We start from the raw sequence: 23,139 nt of genomic DNA on the forward strand, positions 1-23,139 counted from the left end.
ACCGCTGCCCGCCTCGCCCCTCTGCCCTGGAAACACCACAGGCCCCGGCGGGGCCGGCCCGGGCCGCGCAGCCAGCCGCCTCACAGCGCCAGCCGCCGCCTGCCCGCCCAGCGGCACTTACCGGGCGCTCAGCGGACGCGGCGAGGCCGCGCAGGCCGAGGGCTAACGGCTGCCCGCCCGCGCCCCCGGGGGCTCGGTGCCGCGGGGCCCGTCCCCGCCAGGGCGGCCAGCGGGCCCGGCGTTCCGGCGGCGGGGGGAGGGGGCGGGCGCGTAACTCCGCTCGGCTCCGCCGCGCCGGACCCGACGCGGCAAGTCCCCGGGGGTCACGTGACCGCTCACGCGCAGCCGCTCATTGGCGGAGGCCGGGATCTCCGGGGCTGTTGAGACGCGTAACCAGGCTGGTAACCCCTGGTTACCGATAGCAGGAAGCGGGAAGGTACAAACTTATGGGGCTGGCAGCGGAGCCGACGGCAGGCGACGCTAACGCTCGGGCGGCGGGGAGCGAGCAGGCGGGCCCGCGGCTAGCCAATAGGAGCGGCCGGTTGCCTCGGTGCCCGCGAGGATCAGCCAATTAGCTGCGAGGGGGCGAGCACTGAACGCCCGCCTCCCCCTCCCCCGCTGCCCTCTGGCTGAAGTAAACAGCGGGCGGCGCGACCCTGCGGCAATGGCCGCCGCTGCTTGCCTCTGCCCCGCACCCCCTCCAGCGCCTCGGTTTGTGGTCTGCCGAGAGCCGCTCCGCGGGAGGATGCCTGCGGACCCCCAGAGCCGCCCCGCGGCCCAGCCCAGGCTTGAATCGCCCACAGCGCGGCCCGTACTGACGCTCCCGCCGGGCCACCGGCGCTGCCCGGCCACGGCGCAGCCTCCTCCCGCCCCGCTGCTCCTCCCTCCCGCCCTCAGAGGCTCGCCCGGCCCCACCGCCGCCGCGCAGAGAAGCCGCCGCGCAGCTACGGTGCCGCGAGCGGTCCCGGCTGCCCCCGGTAGCGATGAGGCCGCGGGGCCGGCTGTGCCTCCCGCTGCTGGCCGGCCTGGCGGTGGCCATCGCCCTGGCGGAGGCCGCGACCTGTGAGTGAGGCGAGGGGGCGGCAGGCGGGGTGCGGGGGGGGGGTCCCTTAGCGCCCCTCACGCTTCCAACGGCCCGGCCCTCAGCGCCGGGGGCGAGCGTGGGGTCGGGGGCCGCAGGCGGCGGCCTCAGCGCTGAGGCGAGGGGCTGCCCGCCTCACCGGCGCGGCGCCGCGTCCCCTCCCGGGTGCGAGCGCCGCAGCCTCCGCGGTTTCTGTCGGGGCAGCTGGGCTGTAGTGGGGCGGGGGGGGTGGCGGCCGGGGTGCAGCTCAGCAGTCGGGAGTCAGTGAGCCCGCGAGCAGCGCTTGGTTAGCTTGGAAAGAAAACATTTGCTCTCTGGAGAGTTGGCATATACTGTGGAGTCCGGGCAAGCGGCCCTGACTCCCTTCATGAGTTCAGATCTATCGGCCTAGGTAAGCACTACTCGCTCACCTATAGATCAAAAAAACCCCCAACAAACAATCAACGCTTACATCTTTGACACAAGAAGTCTTTGAGCTTAGTAGCAAAAGAAGGCACTGTGTATCTGGAACAGGCAGAATTGCAGTTTCAAAGAAGCCTGTTCCTGACGCGTTTTACTAATGATTAAACAGGCAGAAGTAAAAAACTAATGTTTACTATTCAAACTTCTGTTTGAATGCTAGGGATTCTGATTGTGAAGGGAACAGTATGGAAGGATGAAAGTTCATTTTATAACATTTTTGAACAAGTCCTAAAAATAAATCTTCTAATAAACATTTTGTAATGTTTGTTTTTCTCCTGTTTTCATCACATTTTCTGTTCCATTTATTCTCCCCACTGAGTACCTTGTCAGTTTTCTCTTTTATGAACAGTGAGAAATTTGAAGCTTACGCGTGCGAAGTATCTGTGGTCCATGTAGTCCAGTTTATTATGCCTGGCTCTGAACAATGCCAGGGATTTCTGGAACAGGGAGGAAAAAAAGAGAAAACAGATCTTAATAATGCAGCTTGTACCAGTCAATAATCATAAAAAAAAGTTGTGGCTCTGCTAGTGTAGCTGCATTCTATCCAACATCCAGTGAGGGACATGTTTTGGATAAGAGGGAGAAGGAACGGGCAAACATTAGCAGTCGGTTGGGTTTATTTTGTTGGCTGCGTAAAACTTATGTCACTGATGAGCATTTTGGGAGACTGTAGTTGCTGGAATTGTGGAGCTGATTGCAATAGAACAGCTGTACAAACAAGATGATAGCACTTTCTGCAGTGGTATCACATCTTTTTATTCAGTTTATCGGATCTTGCTGAGTTTCTGGGAGAGAGCACTAGTAGGCTACAACTGCTTTCTGCAGCTGGGGTATTAGGTAAGCAGCTCTAAGCTATGTTTAACTAGCCCACTTACAGCAGGTTTATAGTTGCATCTATACTACAAAACAGCTGTAAGGAACCACTGAATCTCATCGTCTTCCCCCATTTTTTATTTTTCTTTTTCAGTAGCACTGCTTCTAAACAGGTGCTTGATAAGTAATCACTCTACAGTGTCTGCACAACACCTGCTTTAATCATAAGGCAATTCAATTCTATCAGGCTTCAGTGATAACCAAACGAAACACACAGAGTTCTTAAGGGTTAACTATCAGTCTGGCAGGGTCAAAAGTGTGGTGGAGTTTCCTGTAATCAAACTGACAGCAGCAGCAGTAGTCGGGATTTTTAATTTTAAAAAAATTAAAACCAGTTGAATAAATACAGTACTAATTCTATGCATGGGAATTGAAATCTTTGCACTAAAAACATGGATTTTCATTGAGCTACCTGTGTTATTTGAACTCAGAAGTCATAGGAAATCAGCTTAGGAGAAGGCTGGCCTGCTGTGATGTAGGGGGAAATACTTGTTTCCATTACCCCACTGTATTGAAATCACAAGATAAGCAGTGTTACATCTGGTGTAATGTCCTGAAGAACACTGCATGCACTTGGAATTTTCTTGTGCTTTATTTACTGAAAAACTGTGTCACAATGAGATTGATGTAGCTAAAGATCAAAACAAGATTGTTTAAAGTCAGCTGTAAATTAGGCCTCACCTATAGCACAGAGCCCCTGCCCCAAAGCTATGTCAGCATGCTTGCACTGGTAGAAAATCTCCACTGTAAACAAAACCAGCAGGTGCAATGCAGAATTTTACTATTTTGTTGTCACTCCTTTTCCCTCAGAACAGATACACTTTCTGCATCCTTCTTATTAGTCTGCTTTTACGTAGTGACAAATACAGCCATCTACCCAAGTTAATTGAAATGACACTGCTAGCAGCAGTTGGTGATAAACAGCAAAAATATTTTCTGGGTATGCTTTCCAGTGCAGTTAGGGCTCAGAAGAGCTCTCATGAGGTCCTTCTGTCATCTCACCGTGCTTTTTGCCAGCCTCCCAGCAGACGCCATGTCAGTGATGGGCTTGTGGACTTGAGAGAGAAAGTCTAGGAGATCCAGTTGCAACAATTTCCAATTCACTGCTCTTCCTAACTGCTGTATGAGGAATACGTAACAATCAGAGAATCCAAATCCAGCTCTTGAAATACATTGTTAACAGCCCTTGAGATGTACTTCTGGCATAATTTAACATTTGTGGAAGTAGAAAACACTAGAGGAAGAAAGCAGGCTTGAATCATTTCTTTTGTGCCAAGAATTTCTGGAAGTGGGGGCCCAGAAATTAAGACTTTTCTTTAAGAACACCATGTAGGTCATGTATATAAGAAGGAATGAGTCCTCAAATACTGGGCTGCTGCCTGCTCATATACTTATTGGTGGAGAAGGGCACAAACTGACTTCTCCTCCTTGCGTTTCTAAGCAACTTGCTGGCTCCTCTCCGAGATGAAGGTGTGCTTCAAAACTTTGGAGGTATGCTGTAGCATGTCCACCTTATGCTCAGGAAATCGTAGCTGTTGCCTTTACCAGAAAGATTAGTCTTACCAGAAAGAAAGCAAACATCAGTTTGGAGATACAGGCTTATCCCAAATCAAATACATTTAGGATGCTGTAACAGAAAGGTTTCTTCAGATCATTATCAGATGTTGCAGTGCTTCAGAGTGCTTCAGTTGTGTTCCCTGTCACTCGATCGAGGCTTTTAGGTAACATATGTAGGTTTTAGTTACAAAGGTGCTCTGAGGTTGAGGTATTGCGTGCTCATAAACAGTACTGAATTGGCTATGTCTGCTTGAAATGATCTTTTTAGATTAGTGATGAATATGTATGTACACCGTATCTGGTTTGCACTGCAAGTGTCATTACCCTCACACAGTTGTGCTGGTCTGAGAGGTTAAGTTGTGCAAAGGCTGATAAAAGAAGGGCAAGTTCGGAAGTGTAGTGCTCTCTAGTTAACATATGTCAGTGATGCTCTTTAACCCTATCAGCTGGACTTTTTCCAGTTATGCTCTTCCGTGTTTCTCTTAATCACAATGTATGTCCAAAAATTAAACTGAGGCAGTCTAATTTCATTGCTACTCCTATAGTGTGTGCTCTGTAAAGAACATAGAAGCAACCCTTTCATTTCTAATATAATTTCCCAACTCACTTATTTGTTCACCATTTGTGTAAAAGTCAATAAAATGACAGTAATAAGATACATGAAAATTAAGTAATGGCACATAACATCAAAGACCTGAAATATAAGTTACTTACAGTTGTATTTTATCTTGGTAAAATCTGAATGTATTTCTAGGTTGTCTGCCTTGATATTTCTCAGGATATCACTCTCACCTTTCATTTTGTCCTGTTCTTTGTGGTTCTGAAAAACAGAATAACATTTATGTTAATTACATTTAACAGGTAGCCTGATTTTGTAAGACACAGTTTTGGTCTCAGATAAGTTAAATATGTTCAGAATATTTACCCATAGAATATTACTGAAACATGTAATATTAAAGGCCTCACAGCTTTTTTCCTCTTGTTGGTCACATATCTCACTTTGTAATATCTATAGCTAAAAAAGAAATATCTTGTCCTGCACATGACATTTAAGTTATGCTTCAGGCACAGCACTACCCAAACATTTTTTTTGGTAACTTAGGAATTTTTTGGTCAGAAACAGCTACCCCACATACAGAAAACAGAATTCTAGGTTTTCTTGCCCACAGTTTTCAAGATCATAGCAAACAGCAAATCCTGACTAAGGATTTAGTTCAGACTTTTGTGTTAGATTCTCATATTTAAGTGATTACAGTGTTTTTCAGCTGTTAATAAATAAATAAATAACAACAGAGCTTTGTTTCTACAAAGTTTTATCCCAGCAGTATGCCTCTCAGTTCCTGGTGAGGAAACGACGAGCAAATTCTTTTATGGAGGAAAGTAAGAAGGGAAATCTAGAAAGAGAGTGCATTGAAGAATTATGCAATAAGGAAGAAGCCAGGGAAATCTTTGAAAATAATCCTGAAACTGTAAGTATCTCATTAATATCTACGAGGTAGATAGTAGTTCTTTGCAGAGGGAAAGCTAAAAGTACATAGAATTCACACTGCAAAACTAAAAGAAGCCCAACATGCGGACTGGTTTGAAATTCTTTTGTGGATAGAACCTGCACAATTAGTAATGAAGACTGTATAAGCAAAGAGGATAGTTGAGTACATATTATTTTAGTTTCCAGTACAGACCACCAGTTCTAGACCACAGTTATCTGCAGGCATTCCGTGTGGGGAAACTGTTGGCTTCAGTTAAAATTTTACACAGAAGATGCGTGGCTGTGCAGCCCTTTTAATGAATGGAATGGATGTATTACTGCAAGCTTTTTTCCTAGTGGGGAGAACTCTGTTCCTCACTTCATTCCTACTGCATGTTATTTAGTATTACATAGATTTTATTCAACTTTGTACTGTAAAAGGTTTATTACAAAATACATGTGGGTAAAATGAATTTTGTTTTGCAAGCTCTGCCAGTTCCATGTTCTGACTTTGATAACATTGCCTGTATTTGGATATACTGATTGTCAAATTTAAATAGTTTTAGTAATAAATAATCAGGGTTTTTTAACAATTTCTGTTTTAGTAACAATTTTCACTTTATTTGGAATTAATTACATGTACAAAGTTCAACCCATTCCAGGGGATTTTGCTTACTTTAGGGTGGAAAAGGGAAATAAAGGAGACTGCTCTGCATCCAGTAACATCAGGCAAGATCCTCCCATTTAAAGAGAGAATTTTCAATGTAATTTTGACACCCAATTAATTTCATTGCCTTCACTCTGAATTCAGTGCAGTATCTTAATCTCTTCACTGTCTTGTGTTTATCAAAGTCTGCTGTTTTAGCCTAAACAATAGTGATATAGAAACATTGGTCTATATTCTATGAGTCAAAGTGACTTTTTCTTGTTTGCTTCTTTTGTAGTTATGATACCATTATAATTTAGAATGTATTCAGGAATATATTCTGCTGTAATTCTACCTACCTTAAATTTTTATTGGTCTTTATTTTTCTTTTCTTTCTGCAGGAGTATTTTTATCCCAAATATTTAAGTAAGTACAAAAAACCTGAACAACTCTAGTATATCATTCACTGATCTTCTTATTTAGATAATACTAGTTTAGTTATTCTGCCCGTAGCCCTTGAATGATTTCTGTGCTGATTATAATGCATAGGAGTTCCTAGGCAGTTCTGTGTGCTTAGATCCGAGCAGAGGCACTCAGAAGGTTGGTCTGTGATCAGCTGTCCTTAATATGCCCAGACAAGTTTTCTAATTCAAGCTGTGAGAGCAGACTCTTTGAAGATGCCTTGCATAGGCTGTTGTAATTTCAGTCTAAATGAGTGTTTGTATCATAAGCAGATTGTGTGGGTTTGCATTTGCAGGCTGCCTTGCCTCCTATCGAGCAGGGATTTTCAGGGTTACTGCAGTTACTCCAGATTCTCCAGCTGACCTGAGGGCTTGTGTCAATGGTAAGTGCTGCTGTGAGATCCTTTACCTAATGTACTCAGGTCTAAGAACACACACGTAGGTGGCTAGAAAGTTCACCTAGGCAGAAGAAGAGACAAATCTCCATTAACTCACAGGCAAACTCAATAATCTAAAAAAGAAACTCACAAATAAAAATTAGGTGAGATGGAGCATTTTCAGAGCAAGCGGTATAAATGACTGTTAACTTTATAAAGCATGCTGGAAAAGAAACATAATTAACTGCAAAATAGAAGGTAGAATTCATCCAAAACCAGAACTGTCCTACACCAACTCATCAGCATTCCCGAGTATGTCCTCTGTACTCTACCACTTCCTTTAATAGTTACGCTTGATTCTTTGCATCTAGCAAGTCCTGTTCAGTCAGTTATCCATCTGGCTAATTCTCCATTCTAACACTCTTTGGCCCATAGCTACACTGTAGCCCTTCATGAAGTGGGTAACATTACTGGCTGAAAAATTCAGTTACTAGATGGAAGACATAGACATTGACTCCAGACACAAGAAGGTCACAAAGCGTGAAACTTGTGATACTGCTTAAATATTTTAATTTTTTTATGCCTATACATTCATAAGTCTAGTGTGAATTGTGTCTTTTTCTAGTGAATTCACAGGAAGCAATCTGTACCATGTTCCTTAAATGTCACAGTTGAAACATCTCTCTAAACCTCTTAAACCTTTACAGCCTGGTTACATCATAGAAGCTTTCAATTAGTTTGAATAGGGATACTTAACCATCTGACACTGGTTTTGTCATTGAAAGCAATGGAAGGCAAAAAAAGTCCTTGATAATTACACTGCATATGGTCATGGATGAACATAATTTCCAGATCACTTGGCCAATGAATGTACTCCCATTCATATCACTCTTTCTTATTCTCATTAGAGATCCTAGGAGGAAAGGATTTAGCAGAGCTCCGTGAATGTGCAGTGTTTTTGTATTGCCCAGTGAAAACAACTAGATTACTTGATAGTCATTGTATTTCTCCATTTGGATTCACATTATAAAATCAAATTAAATGAACTGTTACTATTGGACAGTCACCAGGATAAAGGAGAAGTAAAGTGAGTATGGATAAGATTTTCAAGTGTTTCTAAGGCCTAGATGTTCAACAAAATTTATGCACATCTCTGGAAGGGAGCTACTGCTGAGAAAGTGGAATTTAAAGTTCCCATTAAAAGTATTTAACATTTATTTTTGTAAAATGTATTTTCATTGAGACAAAGATTTTGTGATACTGATGTCTACATTTTCTTTTTTATTTTAAAAGTTCTGTCTTTCTGAACTTGTTGATCCAAATTGTTTTGATATTGTCAAAATGAAAAAAAAAATCCCTAATGAGAAATAATTAAATAATTATAAGAATTAGTTTATAATAATACAGTAACTGGTTTCAGTCTCAAGCTGAAAAAAAATCAAGGAATAAAAATAACAAGCATGTATCTAATATGCATTTTTAAGTCCCTGAGCATCTGTATCCCATACATCTGCATACTTAATTGCTTTTGAAAATAAACACTTACAGATCCCTGCCTTTACATCTGTACAGCTCACCATGACACATCTCATGGATACCAAAACCTCTGAGTGGCAGAGGATACAGGTACCACAATACATTTTTTGCCACCACATACCCTTTCTATTGCAGGCTGAGTATCAGTTCTGACATTTCGTTGTTGTCACAAATGTTTATCAAAAGACATTGCTGGATAGTAGGTTAGAAGGCACCCTGAACTGGGAAAAAGAGGAACACCAAGCCCACTTTCAGGAAAAATGGCTGCTGCATTACTGTTCCTTCAGTGACATCTTAATCATTCATCTGTGGACATAACCTCTTTGTTCATCCAATCCTGTCCATCCTGTCTTGTCTTCTTCCTCTAGTGTATTTCACCAGTTCTCCTTTGTTCATTCATTGGTTTCCTCAAGTTTCTTGCCCTTTATATCCTTAATTCATCTCATTCGATCTACTTATGTTTCACACTGCCAACTCAATCCTTTTTCTCTCAGTTCAGACTCTTACAAGTCATCACTGTCTTTTGCTCAGAAACATTTACAGTCAAGTTTGTTCCCCGGTTGCACACTCTTAGGGTGCCTTCTACATCTATCACTTATGAAACTCTTTGCTCAAAATAAGCTTAGTTCACACACTTGTTCCTGGACCTACAAAAGCAGTAAATAATTAAAAAAAAAAAAAAAGGGGGGGGGGGAAATGTAGGGAGTTCTAGAACTTTGTAAATTGCTGTGAAGGATCCATACATAAACCCCATTCCTTTTATGTATTCTACACAATTTCTTCTGTCAGTCTTCATTGGCAACTGGAGCCCCCTGCAACACAGAGCCTGCACTGTGACTATTGCATGCTGTGCAGCACCTGTTCTAGAAGTGCTGTATAGTTGCGGAGCTTGACTGGCCTCTGGGCTTCTGGATTTACTTGCAGCAAAATTTAATTAGGAGTAGATTTAATTGATATATACAATTCATATAGATATATATGTAATATACAAACACAGATTTTGTTAAGCTTTCTTGGTCACAAAAGACTAAACATAATTCTGTGGGGCTCAGTTCTTTAGCTCTTTTGAGTGAAGTAAGAAACATTTGAGCGATCACCTCACTGGAGGCCTTGCATACAGAATTGTAGCAAGTTTCAGTCTTCAGGAAGACTTGCCTTTCATTCCACTTTTTTGAATCCGACTATCACTAAACTCTTTCTTCTTTTCATTCTGCTCTTTTTTAGAACTCTACCTTTTTAAAAAGCATGCCTCAGAATGACATTCCAGAGCTTTACAAGAACATAACTTTAAATAGAAACAATGTGTTTGTAATGTTTGAAGGCCTGCAGAAAAATAATCCAAAAAGCTACCAGCATATTCAGGAGACACAAACAGAATGATGCCTTATGTGGTATGGTGATGTAAAATTGCGAAAATAGGCAGGGGGGAAAGTTAAAAGAACTTCATGTATATTGGTTAGAGAAAAAAAGGCAGGGCATTCTGTGTTCTCTGCCCTAGTCTTTTATTTTGAGCCTTGCTTTCTTAGATCTTGCTAGTAAGCACAGTCTCCAGTTGATCTCTTTACAATGCAAATTTGTTTGCCATTGAAGTTAATATTTGTAAAAGGCAGTAGTATTCGACACTGACATATCCAGTCTACCCACAGGACCTGGACAGCCAAGGCAACCCAAGTTGTTAGTTTCTTTGTAAATGTGACCCTCCTTGAATAGAGAAACTGGTCTCTTAATCTTGGATTCTTGGTATTCTTGAAACTTTGGTATTTCTAGTGAAATCCGTGGTAATATGATGGGGCAGAGCACCATTTTAAAGAGCCACTGTTCTTTAAAAACTGAAATACGTCCTTAAAATGTAATGAAAACAGTTGTTAAGTCTGTGTTTTGTCACATCTTGCAAGCTTTAACATGGCTTAGTAAATCATTTGTTTTCTAGTTGTTTTCTACCTGACAAAGAAAAAGTACTGATGGCTTTTTTTTTCTCTCAGCCACTTGCAAATTCTTGCTGACAGAATTAGTAGCAAGATGGTTGTATGGATACTTGATGTTATGCATCAAGCTCCTTCCTGTTTATGAAAGGTACCTGTGGGAAGAGAAGAAAAAGGCTAAACTGATCCTTGAGGAAAAATAACGCCAAGTAACAAGTATTTCCAATGTTTTCCATCCCACAGAGATTTCAAATCAGTGTAGCCCTCTGCCGTGCCATAAAGATGGATATAAGGATTGCATAGATGGACAAGCCAAATATACATGTGTATGTAAACTGGGATGGCAAGGAGAAAAATGTGAAGAAGGTATAGTCTCTAATATCATCATGATGTTAGTTCTCAAGAACACTACAGTTCTACTATTATTGTATAGTATCAAAACTTTAAGTATATCTACTGCCACACAGTTGGTCAATGAATGCCTTCCCCTCAGCAGAGATTTTTATTTTGTTTTTCTTTTAGATATAAATGAATGTGAAGACTCAAACGGAGGTTGTAGCCAACGCTGTTCTAATTTACCTGGAAGCTACCGTTGTTTATGTGAGGATGGCTATTTCATGCACACAAATAAACGGGATTGTGGAGGTAGGAAGCGAGATGCAAGGAGAACATCATTATATGACAGTACATTGCCTGTTGACTAGAGAGAGGAAATAATTGAGTTCAGTATTCCCTAAATGCTCTAAGTCAGCAGAAGCTTGCATTGCCTATGAGAGATGAGTCCTGCTTCACCTTGGCTACTCATTCCACCTGCAGCCTTATACCACTGCAAGCCTTTGGGCAACCGTACAGCAAACCAGATCATGGAACTGAGATGGGTTGAAACCAATTCAGGGAGGGGGGAAAAAATAAATGGAAAAAGGAGAAAGGCTGTACATTAGATTCTGCTTCGTTACTAGAGCTCTGTACAGCTTGTTTTGGTCACTAACCATTTTCACATACCCTTTAAGCATGCTGAGACAAGAATCTAGAATGGTGCAACCAGGTGATACTGTTACCATGTCTGGTAAACACTGGTTTAGGCTGAATCACTCCTAATTAGTGATGCTGCTCTTTTGGGAGTTTGAAGTTCATTGGAAAAGAAACTATTAATGAATCTGAAAATGCTCTTAATGGAGAGAAAGATTTGTCTTTTACTCAGCCAGCATCATTTTTTTTCTGTACATGCTTGTGTCTGTTATTATTAGGCCATGACCCACGTGCTTCATTCCATTCCACATAAAGACTATGCATTGACATAATTAGCAATTCTTACTGCATAGTTAGGAAAAAATACAACCTCATTCTATTTTAATGTCATATTTTATTGCCAAGCTATGATAACAGTCTTGGATAGTGTCAAATAATTTAAGAGGCCACACTTGAGAGCCATCTCCCAATGTCAGTTCCTTTAGTATGTATATTTTTGTGAATGAATAATTTCCAGAGAAATTCCAGAAGAACAGAAGACTGCTCTTTTGTCAAAAAGGGCAAGTAGATAAGTTGGTTAGAATCTCTTTAATTCTTGGAAAGATACTGGAATAGTTGGTTAAAAAAATAATCAAAGATAAAAATATGCTAATATACCTTAGTACCTAGAATACTAGTTTGATCATTTGATAAACCAGGTTTAAGTGTTTCATTACATCCAACTATAAAATTACACACCTAGGAGTTTGGAGTACACGCTGCAGCTGTAGAAAAGTAGGCAGAATTCAGGACAGCTTCAACTTCAAAAATGGTTTGGGAGTCATTGCAAGCCAGCGGCAGAATCTGTTCTCCCTGTGCAGCACCTTTTCCACTACTACTACAGAACCACAGAGAAAACTAGAATGATCCCTGCACATACAAGTAGGAGCTGAAGTACTATCAGGGATCTGATATTATTCTGTTTGCAAGACATTTAGTAAGATTGATACTACAGGCTGCATCCAGTTGTCACATCTGCATTTTGAAAATGACATTGAAAAATTGGAAACAGCACAGAAGATAGACACTAAAATGGTTTGAGGGATGGAGAGACAGTGAGGGACTTGAACACCTGTCAGCATAGCCAATTAAAAGACAATTGTGACATGAATTGATTGTAGCATATAAGAAACTTTGATAGGATTATTTCTTGCCTTTCTGGATGTCTTTTTTTCTAAGATAGGATTTTATTATGCAGTCTGGTTTAGTTTACAGGAAACCTGCAGACTGTTTCTCTCTCTGTCTTCCTGGACATGCATCCCTTTTCCTGTTACCCACAGAACACATGAGGGAATTGGAAAGGTAGGCAGGCAGATAATTTGTTTTCACTGAGAGCATGCAGAAGTGCCTTTTAGAGACCTCTTGAAATCTTTATTGCTATAGCTATAGTCTGCTACTAAAGCATGGTAGACCTAGCAAGAAAGAGACAGTTTGCCAGCCTCTCTCAATTTGCATAGTTTTTGGATAGGGTTAGGAAAAAACGGTATGCAAGGGAGTGATTTGTTTTGATAACTTGTTTGTATTTTTAGATATAAATGAATGTGTGTTGGATCCAAACATCTGTGGGACAGCTGTCTGTAAAAACACCCTGGGGAAATACGAATGTGAATGTGCAGAAGGCTACACATATAACTCAACTTCCAAGAACTGTGAAGGTAGGTCTTCACAACCTCTTTTTTTAAAATTTAAATCCACTGCTATACTAAACTCCAGCATCACATCTAGTGGTGTATCATATTGTTTATTACAATATGACTCACTTTTCTGTTTTTTCAGAGGTTCAGTCAGGCTATATTATATGTAGTATGTACAGTAGCAATGACTTACTCCCAGACATCAGAGGGTTTTATGGTACACTGCCGTGTCCTGCTGTATGCCAGGTACCTTTCTGTCATGGGAGCTCTCCTGTCCCACTGTAGAGAGGACTTTCTGTCCAAGCTCTCAAACCAGCCAGCATGTTTCTTTCAGAGAACTTGGAGCAATCTGTTGAGGATCTGGGCATTGCTAGAGTGTCCTGTACCTTGTTTTTAAGCATCGTTACAGTTACAAGGGTGAAATACTTGATGTCAATCAGTTTAATAAATATCCCTAACTCAAGACAAGCTATAGCAAAATCAATTAAAAGTACGCATTTGGTAATTCAGAACTGGGCAAGACAGGAAGATTTATAAAGAGGTAATCACCAGAAATGAAAACCGTGCTTAATCAGATTGTCTCAAAAACCAAAAAAGCGTGTCTTTATCCATCTGATAGGCTGTTTAGGTGCTTATTTAGCCCTCATGCCTAGGGGCTCAGTCTCTGTCCTTTGTATGTCCTTAGATCTCAGATATTGGAAAGAGCTTTTCACTGAGGTCATTGAATTCCATTTAAAATAACATTCATTTAATCCTTCCTCAGGGTGTCTAGTTATGCTAGAAATAACAGCATTAGAGTGAACTGATCTCCATTCTAAGCTGGAAATGACAGCGTGGCAGCTGTATAAAAGATTTTTTATAAAGACCTTGCATTTAAAATGAAGATGTTCTTAAATATCCAGAAAAGGAGCGATGAAAAAAGGAGCTGCACCAGAAGAATCTTTCATTTGGTATATTCTTTTCTAAAATGAAAATCGGGAAGGAAGAATTTCAAAATTAAGTTCCGTAACAATTACAGCAAAGTTGGGAAGTACCGATAGCTAGCAGTAAGGCAGCAAGAAGCCATTCATACACAGACCATAATAAAATAACTTCTTCAAGCATTGAAAATATTTGCATAATTGTCCTAGAACACATTTTATTTCTCTCTACTTGTTGAAGTTTCTGTTTAGTATACACATCAGAAATAAAATTTCAATTGTAGAAGAGAAATACAAGCTCTTAGTGTTTTACTATGAAGAGGAATTTTCTACATTGCCAGTTTAATAAAAAAGTATCAGTGACTGATTTTTATTTTAAATGCTGCCTTTATGTTATTGCTCAAAAGGACACAAAAGTAGCTTCTTGCTGGCCATGAATCTTTTGCTCCATGGCTTCGTGCGCAGCTTTCTTGTGCCAAAGCTTTGCATAGTGTAATGATTACATATTCAGATGTCAGGTCTTTGTCCGGTTCCTATGGGATTAAAACGTTACTGACAATTTTGTGTCCCTGTGTGCACTGAAATGAGGAAAATGTCACAGTAATTAATCTCTCACTCCTCTTAGTACTTTCTGCAGATACATGGGTTGCATCAAATTAAATTTAAGTGTTGTTTTTCTTCTGAAACACGGATTCCAGAAGTTTGTAGGATGAGGACATTAAAATGAGCAAAGTCTTACCTCCTAGAAGGAGGATTATGCTGCTAAGCTTTCAGACCTCGTTGTAACCACATTAAATGAGTCACCAAATCCTGTCTAAGGACAGGATTGTGCAGACTGACAGGAATGTAGCCTTACAGAAATACTAAATGACATTACCTCTTCATTGTCATATCACATGTAGGTGGCCAAATTCAATTATGCTTATTAGAAAAACCAAATTTACATACGTTTTTGCACAACTGTCTCTGTGATGACAGATACTATTAGCGTGGACTAGAAGAGGGTTTGTGGTTTTTTTTCTCACCCATTCCTAGCAGAATGTTGCTACAGTTTTTCATCCCCACCTTTTGGGAGACACTGTCAGTGGACGATATCTGTACAGTCCAGTCTTTGTTTCATAGAAACCGTACAGTTTTAGATACACAACTTGATTATCATCTCCTCACCACCTTTGCAATTTCAAACACCTTGCCAAAAAAAGGAGTAGTGGGAATGGGTAAGTATGCTTATTGTGCTAGCAGGGTCTGTCTTGCAGTCAGTAGCGAGGAGACAAATCGGAACCCATATTTTAAAGAATTACCTAAGTTTTGGCATGTCTTTCCCTACATTCTTCTTCCCTCTCTGAAGGGGGACCATCTATTAAAGAAGTGACTGAACCAGTTAATCAAACAGCACAGAGTATGTCTGTATTCCAGTTATTAGTCCCTCGCTAGCACATGGTCTGAAGATTTGAGGAATCGAGGTTTCCCCTTCCCTCGTGAATTCTTCAACACACACAAAACCCTGCCTACCCACATCCATGCTCTGGGGAAATCACCATAGTTCCCTGGTGTTATATAGAGTAGCTCCCTTCTACAACATGGTATGCAGCTCCTTTGTGGCCAATTTTATCATATTTTAGCAACTTATCTGAAGCAAGCTATTTTAGCTTTCCACTGAAAGCAGCTGTATAAACCCAGGTCGCTGCTCAGATTCATGGGTTTGTCTGAATAGCTTCCACTGAGTGTTTTATGATGTGGGACGGACATTTGGACGGATCTGTGGGAAGCTTTTGAAATAGCTCGGACAGACACGCAAAGATGCTAACTACAGCTTGGAAGAATGAAAAAAAAGCAGGATAGTTATAGCATAAATTATTAAAACAAAACTCAAAAAACTTGGTTCCCTCCAGCCTGTGCATGTCAGGATTTCTGTAGCAGGACAATTAGCTCCACGTGGGGAGATCCTACAATTTGGACTGATCAGGAATTCCAGAACGTCCGCTGAGGAAGGAGACTTCATACCTGTTCAAGAAGCTTGCCTGTCCCTCTGCTGCTATAGTACACTCTGGAGTGAGACCTTACCATTGAGCAGCAGGTTTATTTTGGGTAATGGAAATTTACACCCCCACAAGGACTGGTGTAAATTTCTGAGTAGGTGATTTAATGATAGAAATTCATCTGTCAAACTGTGTAATAAGCTTTCATAATAACTTCATAAGTCTCTGTTTGTCTGCAGACCCTGGGCCTGAGGGACATGATCAAAATTAACTGCTGCTTGTACAGAATTCAGTACTCAGATTTACAGTAGTGCTACTGGTTAACCAGTACTTGTAGTTTTAATTTTGTAATGCTAGGTGTTCAAGTACTGGAAGGGGTACAGGATCATTCATGAAGAACAGTATCTCCCCTAAAGCATCTACACAGTCATGCTCCTCTGGGGAGGGCGTGGGAAGAGAGGTGCTTCTCAGAGTCTCTCTAGTCCAATTCCTTTTGGGAGGTGGTAAATTTTATTTCCTTTTACCTCTCCACAGTGAAGCAGTCTATAGGGTTAGGTGATTGTGGTTTGTTTGTTTTTTCTTTCTTCTCTGTGTGGTTAGACTTGGGTGGATTTCTTGGCCTTTTCAGATCCCAAAATGATCGTAACCAGAATGATTTTTTTTTTTTTTTTTTCAAAAAAAAACCAAAACAGGCAGGGTAGGAAAACACACAGAAAGTGTTCTCCTCACCCATCATATAGTATGGCTAGGCTACATTTCGGATTTTGTCATTGCCTCATTTGCATGTTAGCTAGGATGCAAAAATCAAAGTGGCAAAAGCAGCTTCACATTGTAACACACCATCTTTTAGTCTTAGTTTTAAACAGGCATCAGGTTGCCAGTCACCAGAAATTATTAGGAAGTGAGTTTCACAGGAGAATCCCTTTCACAAAGCTGAGCTTACAATCTACTGGGTTAGGCAACCCCATCAAGACCATAAACAGTTGATTTCTAAATGAAAAAGAGTACACATGCCAAACAAAAGAGTAAGAAGTAATCTAGTTTTAGCTGGAGAAAATGAAGGGATCAATCAGTTGCAAGTATGCATCAGCGAAGTATTTCTTAACTGACCAAATCCTGCCACGTGACTAATGTGCAAACCTTATCTCCAAAGCATATGGAAAGAAGTTTGAGTAAGGCTCAAAAATAAACACTTAGATATTGCAACTCATCCTTGTATCTTACTCCCCTAAGAAGTACTACAGGTAAGAGGCCCAAGTGAGTGAAATAGGAATTAAGCTATGAGTAGAGGGTTGGTGATATACAGTTGCAGGAGTCTGCAAATGTGTGCCTACATATGTATGTGCAGAGTAACACTTTCTCAAATCTGAGCAAAGGTAAAACTTTTAACACTAGCAAACATTCACTTCTGAAGGGACTGTAATTTCAGGCACAGTCACAATTTCTGTGCTCATTATTTAAAACTAATTCAAGTTGTGAGGTTGCAACACAGAAAAATTTGCAAAATGTCAGATCAACTTGAAGAAACATCCAGTACTGTATTTCTATATTAAAAATTCCTTTTACTCACTTAGCTGACATTTTTGATGGGTAAAGCACTAAAGGGCGCAGGGAGAAGCAGAAGAATCTCCTACATAACCTTTTCTACAGCTATGAACCTAAGACCAGTTAGAATTTAAACAATCCAAAAAGCCAGTCATCAACTCTCCACTTATATTTTAGGAACTGTCTTCCAATATGTATCAAAACTTTCCCCAGAACAGGAAAACATGCTGGTAACAGTTGCTGGTCAAAGGCTAGAGGTCTTCCATGCCTACTTACAACCCAGCAAATGTATTCTCAGTGAACCCACCTGTGACAGGCAGTGGAACCATGTGCAGAGCAGTTGGTTTGAGCTCCCTTTTTATAGAAGTACCATGATAATAATGCAGAGACTCCCACTAAGAACCTTGTTCTTTTTCCCATCCCTCACTGCTTTCCAGGGGAGAAAACTTTTCTAGTGAAATGGAAGGAAGGAGGTGGTGGAGTTGGCTGTAGAGTGCTAATGCCGCATTGACTTCTGCACAGCTTGAATATACTACAGATTTTTGTATTGCTTCCTATACCTCTCAGTAGAATGCCCAAGACACTCGATAGGCTTCTAGCATGCAGTGCAATCATTCTGAACCTTGCTAAGCTAGCTCAAAGTGGCATTGAAACTCTTTCCAAAAGGCCGGGGGTGGGGGGGGGGGGGTGCGCGGGGAAAGACCTTGTCTTCCATCAGCCTGCTGCACAGCAGGAGATAGTTCTCAGCTTGGCAGAGCAGAGGTAAGCAAGCATTCTGGAGCAATACAAGTGACTTGGAAGAGTCCTCAGTAGTTCATGCAAAGAGTGAATGTGAAAGTTAGTATCACAGACCAGCCTATGTAAAGGGCCATCCAGCTTCTGAAGATCAGGGGGAAGAACGGGAGATGAGTGGAAGGAGGTAGAAATTATGCAAACACGAGCAGAAGACTATTTGAATCCTGTAGCTTAGATAGCCACACATCAGATTGTGATGTCAGATGGAAAACGGACACAGCATGTGACTAGATCTCAAACAGAACTTTAGTTCTGGCTGTATTAGCTGCAGTACGGCACAGTATGGCTTTTTCCTGTGATAAGGTCACGTACGAGGGAGCATGACCCCTTGCAAAGGGGACTTACGTTAAAGGTGAGGAAGAGGAGACATTTTAGTAATAGGGAACTTTTCAGCCAAACATGAGACCAGCTTCCTCAACCTATTCATGAAGTCTTGGCCACCCAAACAATGTAGAAACTGCTAGCACGCCGTGGTAAAGCAACTTGTCTGTGACAGTTAACTGCAGCAGAGGTAGAAATCAAAATAGCATCCACAAGCTGTTAAACATAGTATCCTGGTTTGGAAGGAGATGATGCATGCTCACTACAAAGTACCAGTTTCTGCAATAAGGTTTTGGTTTGTTTTGGGGTGGTTTTTTCTTTTTTTTTTTTTCCTTTTCTTTTCTTTTCCTCTCTCCTCCCCCAGGCAACAGGAAAAAAAAAAAAGTATTTTAACCTTAAAAGAAAATCTAGCATAGTATAAAACAGATTTATTTTTTTTAAGTGCACACATTGGTACAAAAGTGTTTATTCCCACTATTTGTTTCAAAACAAGTATTGCAGTTTCTTTGATCTGAGGCCCAAAATTACCCTCATTAGAGCCTTTCATCCAGGACAGATTTTGTTTGTTTCTATATTAAAAATGCAACACTTACATTGGTCTTTTACACAGTGTTTCATTTCTAAATTATTTATTATGCACAGCCTACTAAATAGAAAATGAAGTTCCCTTAGTTATTTTAGTTTATTGGCAGCTAAAATCCGATTGGTCCCACAAATAGAAGCTGTCAAACTATTTTTTTTTTAAATGAGATTATTGTATGCTATTTTAAAATGTATGTTGCTCTGAGATTCTTCTGGTTTTCTATGAAAAAAGCTCATCCTTTCTCCACATACTTGCCATACATACTCTTAATACTCTTAAGTTCTCATGACATCTTACAGGGAAAGGAAGAGATCTGACCCATAAACAGTAGTGATTTATTGAGGTCTCTCTCACTAATTCAGCCACCTTACAACTCAGCTTCTTACTGCCTCACAAATCAGACCAAATCTTTCCCAAATCTGCACACAAGGCCTATATCAGATTACTAGGTCTTATACACCTAGCAGGTGACTGGATTGTAAATTTTCCATAAGACGTCCATTAGCATTAGTTTAGCTTAGCAGCAGTCACCTATTGGATTCACGTTATGCCAGAGAACCCATCTTGCCCATTATTCCATTAATTTATTGTGTTAGTTTTCAGTCTGTGCCATGAATAATTTGAATAAATTTTTCTGTATGCTTCCATTTCTCCTAGATATTGATGAATGTGTGGAAAATATTTGTGCTCAACTCTGTGTTAACTCTCCAGGAAGTTATAGCTGCTATTGTGATGGCAAGAAAGGGTTCAAGCTCTCTAAGGACATGAAAAGTTGTGAGGTAAAACTATGCTATGTAAAATTCCACGCGGAAAATCACAAAGTTGGATGTTTCTTTATGACAGCATAAGTTAGATTAAGGAAAATAGGAAGCTATTTGAGAACAGATTCAAAACCGCTGGGAAAGTGCTGGGGACCCTGAGCTGTGGTTTGGCTCGTAAAGCAGACCTGGTAGGGATTTGGATGCCATTCAGTTCATGCATGCTCGTTTACAGGAATCCACTCAAGAGAAGCTCACTTTAGCCAGTAAACTTTATTCCCTTCTGCTTCCAAAATAAATCCTAGCTTTCTGCTATCTAAGCAAATAATTCCTGTTCAGCTTACTCAGAGCCAGAATACTCCATTTATCCCTATGTTCCCAGGTTTTCCTTAGACTACACAAAAGTTCTCACTCTTTCAGAATTATTCTACGCTTTGCCTGTTTGTGTTGAAAAAAAATGGATCTTTTGCACAGTTCTGATCTGTCATAGCTTAAGAAAAAGCACTTAGTAATACTTGCAAATTGAAAAACACTTCGCAGCCAAAATCAGGTGTTCTTGCTCCCTTTGAAAATTTACACTTCTTAGTAAGGGAAAGTTTCAAACTCTGCAGGAATCCCAGTTCAAGGATTTTCTGGTGAGTGGTTCTCTGTATACTTTGAAAAGTTCAGGCAGGCTGAGATTTGTCATGCTAAGTAAGCTCAGATAACGGGCTGACAAGAAACAGTCTCTAACACAGTAAACCAAAATTGGGCTTAAACTGTAGGAACAAAGTCTGACAAAAGTTCTAGCATGTGTGCATTACATCTTGTTTGTAATTTCTGAAATTTAATACCTGAACAACACTTACTATCATTATTTCATTTTGCTTATTCATGAAGAGCACCTTCTTGCCTGGTTACATGTTATTTTCAATACTGTTGTTCAAAAGTGATTACCTCTCTACCTGGAAGTTAGTTTCAGGCTTTTTAATTGGGCAGAAAAAAATTAGTCAGCTGAAAATATATTCAGTCCAAAGACTAATGACACTAGCAGACATAAAGTGAATTAGCCATAAAATTCAGGGTGAACACCTATACATTTAATGAAACTGCTGCATCATGAATACAGAGGTCAGAGTTTAGGAACTGCATTGTTAACTTTTACCACAGTACAGCATGTCTTGAGAACAGAAATGCCTGAACACCTATTCTTGATCGTTGCCTTCTGTAGGACTGCTATACTGCCATCATATAGAAGATATTAAAGGGGTATTTTGAGGGATAACTTCAGATCAAAGTGTCTTTTAGGCTCCCACTAGTCAATGAGACAGGAGCTCTTAACGACTTTCTGCAAGAGTTTTCTCACCACCCTCTACATGCAGAACCTAGTTCCCTGCACCTAAAGGAAATCAGTGCACTTTTAATACAAAACTGTAGATGTTACTTGAATTATAACATCACAGTTTCAGAAGACAAGTCAACAGTACCTTGGAATGAATACCTGACATTTGTTTACTGAGTGTTTTACTAGTTTAAAATTGCACCACACATAAAATAGATATTATTCCTGGCCACAAATGCCTTTGTTTAAAACTTCAGGTAGATGAATACCTGAAAGAATAAGGACCATTTTTTTCCTCTGTCATTGCAACTGCAGTTGACTGACTGTGATTGCACACATTGACTTTGGCCAGAGCATTAGAATTAATCCCAGTTATGCATAGTTATAGGCCTTTCAGTTGCAACAGATACTTAGAACTTCTTTTACAGTTTTCCTGAGAATGTAGTCTTAAGAGTTTCATATTCCCACTAACAATTCTCAGAAATACTAATTCAGTGCTATTCCAGAGGAACTGTGGTGTTCATTTCATGAACATTCCTCTTCACAGCTCAAATAGGACAAGTACATTCAAGGAACAGCCAGAGAGAAACAATTTCTATTAATTTGTTACTTAATCCACTTGTAAATTGTTACGTTTTATTCCAGGTAAACTATTCTAGTAGTACTAGAGATTGTTCAGCTATAAGTAGTTATATATCAATATTGATAAGGAAAATAAAAGGTGATTTTTTTGTTAGTATTATTATTTTGATTAAATCTTCTCAAGGCACAGCTCTGGCCCCACTCCCTTCTAACACTTGATCAAGTTTAGGTTCCAGACAACTAACACTGGAGCCTGGCAGGACCATAATAGGAGGGTGTCACAAGTCAGTGGTAAAAGAATAGTGCCTGATGGAAAATTTCAGTTCTTGATTCACATACTAAATATGGAAATATTACTTGCAATTCACCAGAACTATGTTTCAACCTGAATTATCCTTCGACAACAACTTAAATAATACATACTTCAAGCAAAACCAAAACCTCACCCCTTCATTGGTACATAGGTACTCAATTTTTAACAAAAAGAAAAGAAAAAAAAAAAGAAAACAGAAGTAAGCCATTGCTGTATAAAAAAAAAAAAAAAAGAAAAAGAAAAGAAAGAGGCTAGCAGCCAACAATAGGCGTTGCTTCTTGAACTATCACAGTGCTTTAACAGCCTTTTTTTTTTTTTTCTCTACCATTTTCAGGCTGTTACTGCATGTACCCCACTGAACCTTGAAAAGAATTATGAACTGCTTTACCTGGCAGAACAATTTATAGGAATTCCTGTTCTGTACTTGAAGTTTAAATTGCCAAATGTCACGAGGTAAGCATTTGCTATTGATAAAAGTATGCATTGAAATTATGGACATTTGTTTCTGTTAATTTTTTGAGGGTTTAAAAAGAGCACATTGCACGCATAAAATAAATCATTGTCTCCCCACTGATTAAGATACCTTTATATGGAGAATGAATTGACTCTGGTTCCTACATATACTAGCACTCAGAGGAAGCTGGAGTCATTTGAAAGCGGACAGGCAAGAGTAATGTGTCTGGAGTCAGTTTACAGCATTTCTTTTTGGTTGTAACATGTCCTTGAGCCACCTCATCAGTATAGACAGCAGCTCTCTTATATGGCAAAACTGAAAGGTCAGCAAGTTTCTTTCAGAAAACTTTTACTCAGAAGCAGATAGAGGAGGCAGTAGCGGCTGTGTCCCAGCTAGAAAACAGTGCCCAGCTAGGGCCAGACATGCACCATTGGCATTCAGATGTGATCATACCTATGAATCACAGAGCTGGAATTTTGCAGCCATTACAGTCCTGGTTACCAGTGCTGTTGTTGGGAGAGGTGTATGGACTGGCAGAAAGAC

At 40.4% G+C, this 23,139-nt stretch overlaps 2 protein-coding genes across 5 annotated transcripts in view; one reads left to right on the forward strand and one right to left on the reverse strand.

The window, feature by feature from the left end:
• Positions 1–551, reverse strand: part of ARL13B (ADP ribosylation factor like GTPase 13B) — a 45,681-nt gene extending 45,130 nt beyond the window's left edge. For 3 of the 4 annotated variants that reach the window (XM_056327302.1, XM_056327298.1, XM_056327301.1), the window contains exon 1: positions 122–280. The gene's annotated coding sequence lies outside the window, so the exon portion shown is untranslated. Of the gene's footprint in view, positions 1–121; positions 281–444 lie in introns of those variants that run through there. The other variant, XM_056327300.1, reaches the window with a different exon arrangement.
• Positions 552–686: 135 nt separating this feature from the next.
• Positions 687–23,139, forward strand: part of PROS1 (protein S) — a 34,755-nt gene continuing 12,302 nt past the window's right edge. Inside the window, exons 1-9 of the mRNA XM_056327297.1 lie at positions 687–1,062; positions 5,285–5,442; positions 6,489–6,513; positions 6,845–6,931; positions 10,627–10,749; positions 10,906–11,028; positions 12,921–13,046; positions 19,826–19,947; positions 22,477–22,595. Coding sequence (XP_056183272.1) covers positions 984–1,062; positions 5,285–5,442; positions 6,489–6,513; positions 6,845–6,931; positions 10,627–10,749; positions 10,906–11,028; positions 12,921–13,046; positions 19,826–19,947; positions 22,477–22,595 — 962 coding nt within the window. The 5' untranslated portion in view covers positions 687–983. The remainder of the gene's footprint in view (positions 1,063–5,284; positions 5,443–6,488; positions 6,514–6,844; positions 6,932–10,626; positions 10,750–10,905; positions 11,029–12,920; positions 13,047–19,825; positions 19,948–22,476; positions 22,596–23,139) is intronic.

The sequence above is a fragment of the Falco biarmicus genome, chromosome 2 (genome assembly GCF_023638135.1).
Source record: "Falco biarmicus isolate bFalBia1 chromosome 2, bFalBia1.pri, whole genome shotgun sequence".
Taxonomy (NCBI): Eukaryota; Metazoa; Chordata; class Aves; order Falconiformes; family Falconidae; genus Falco; species Falco biarmicus.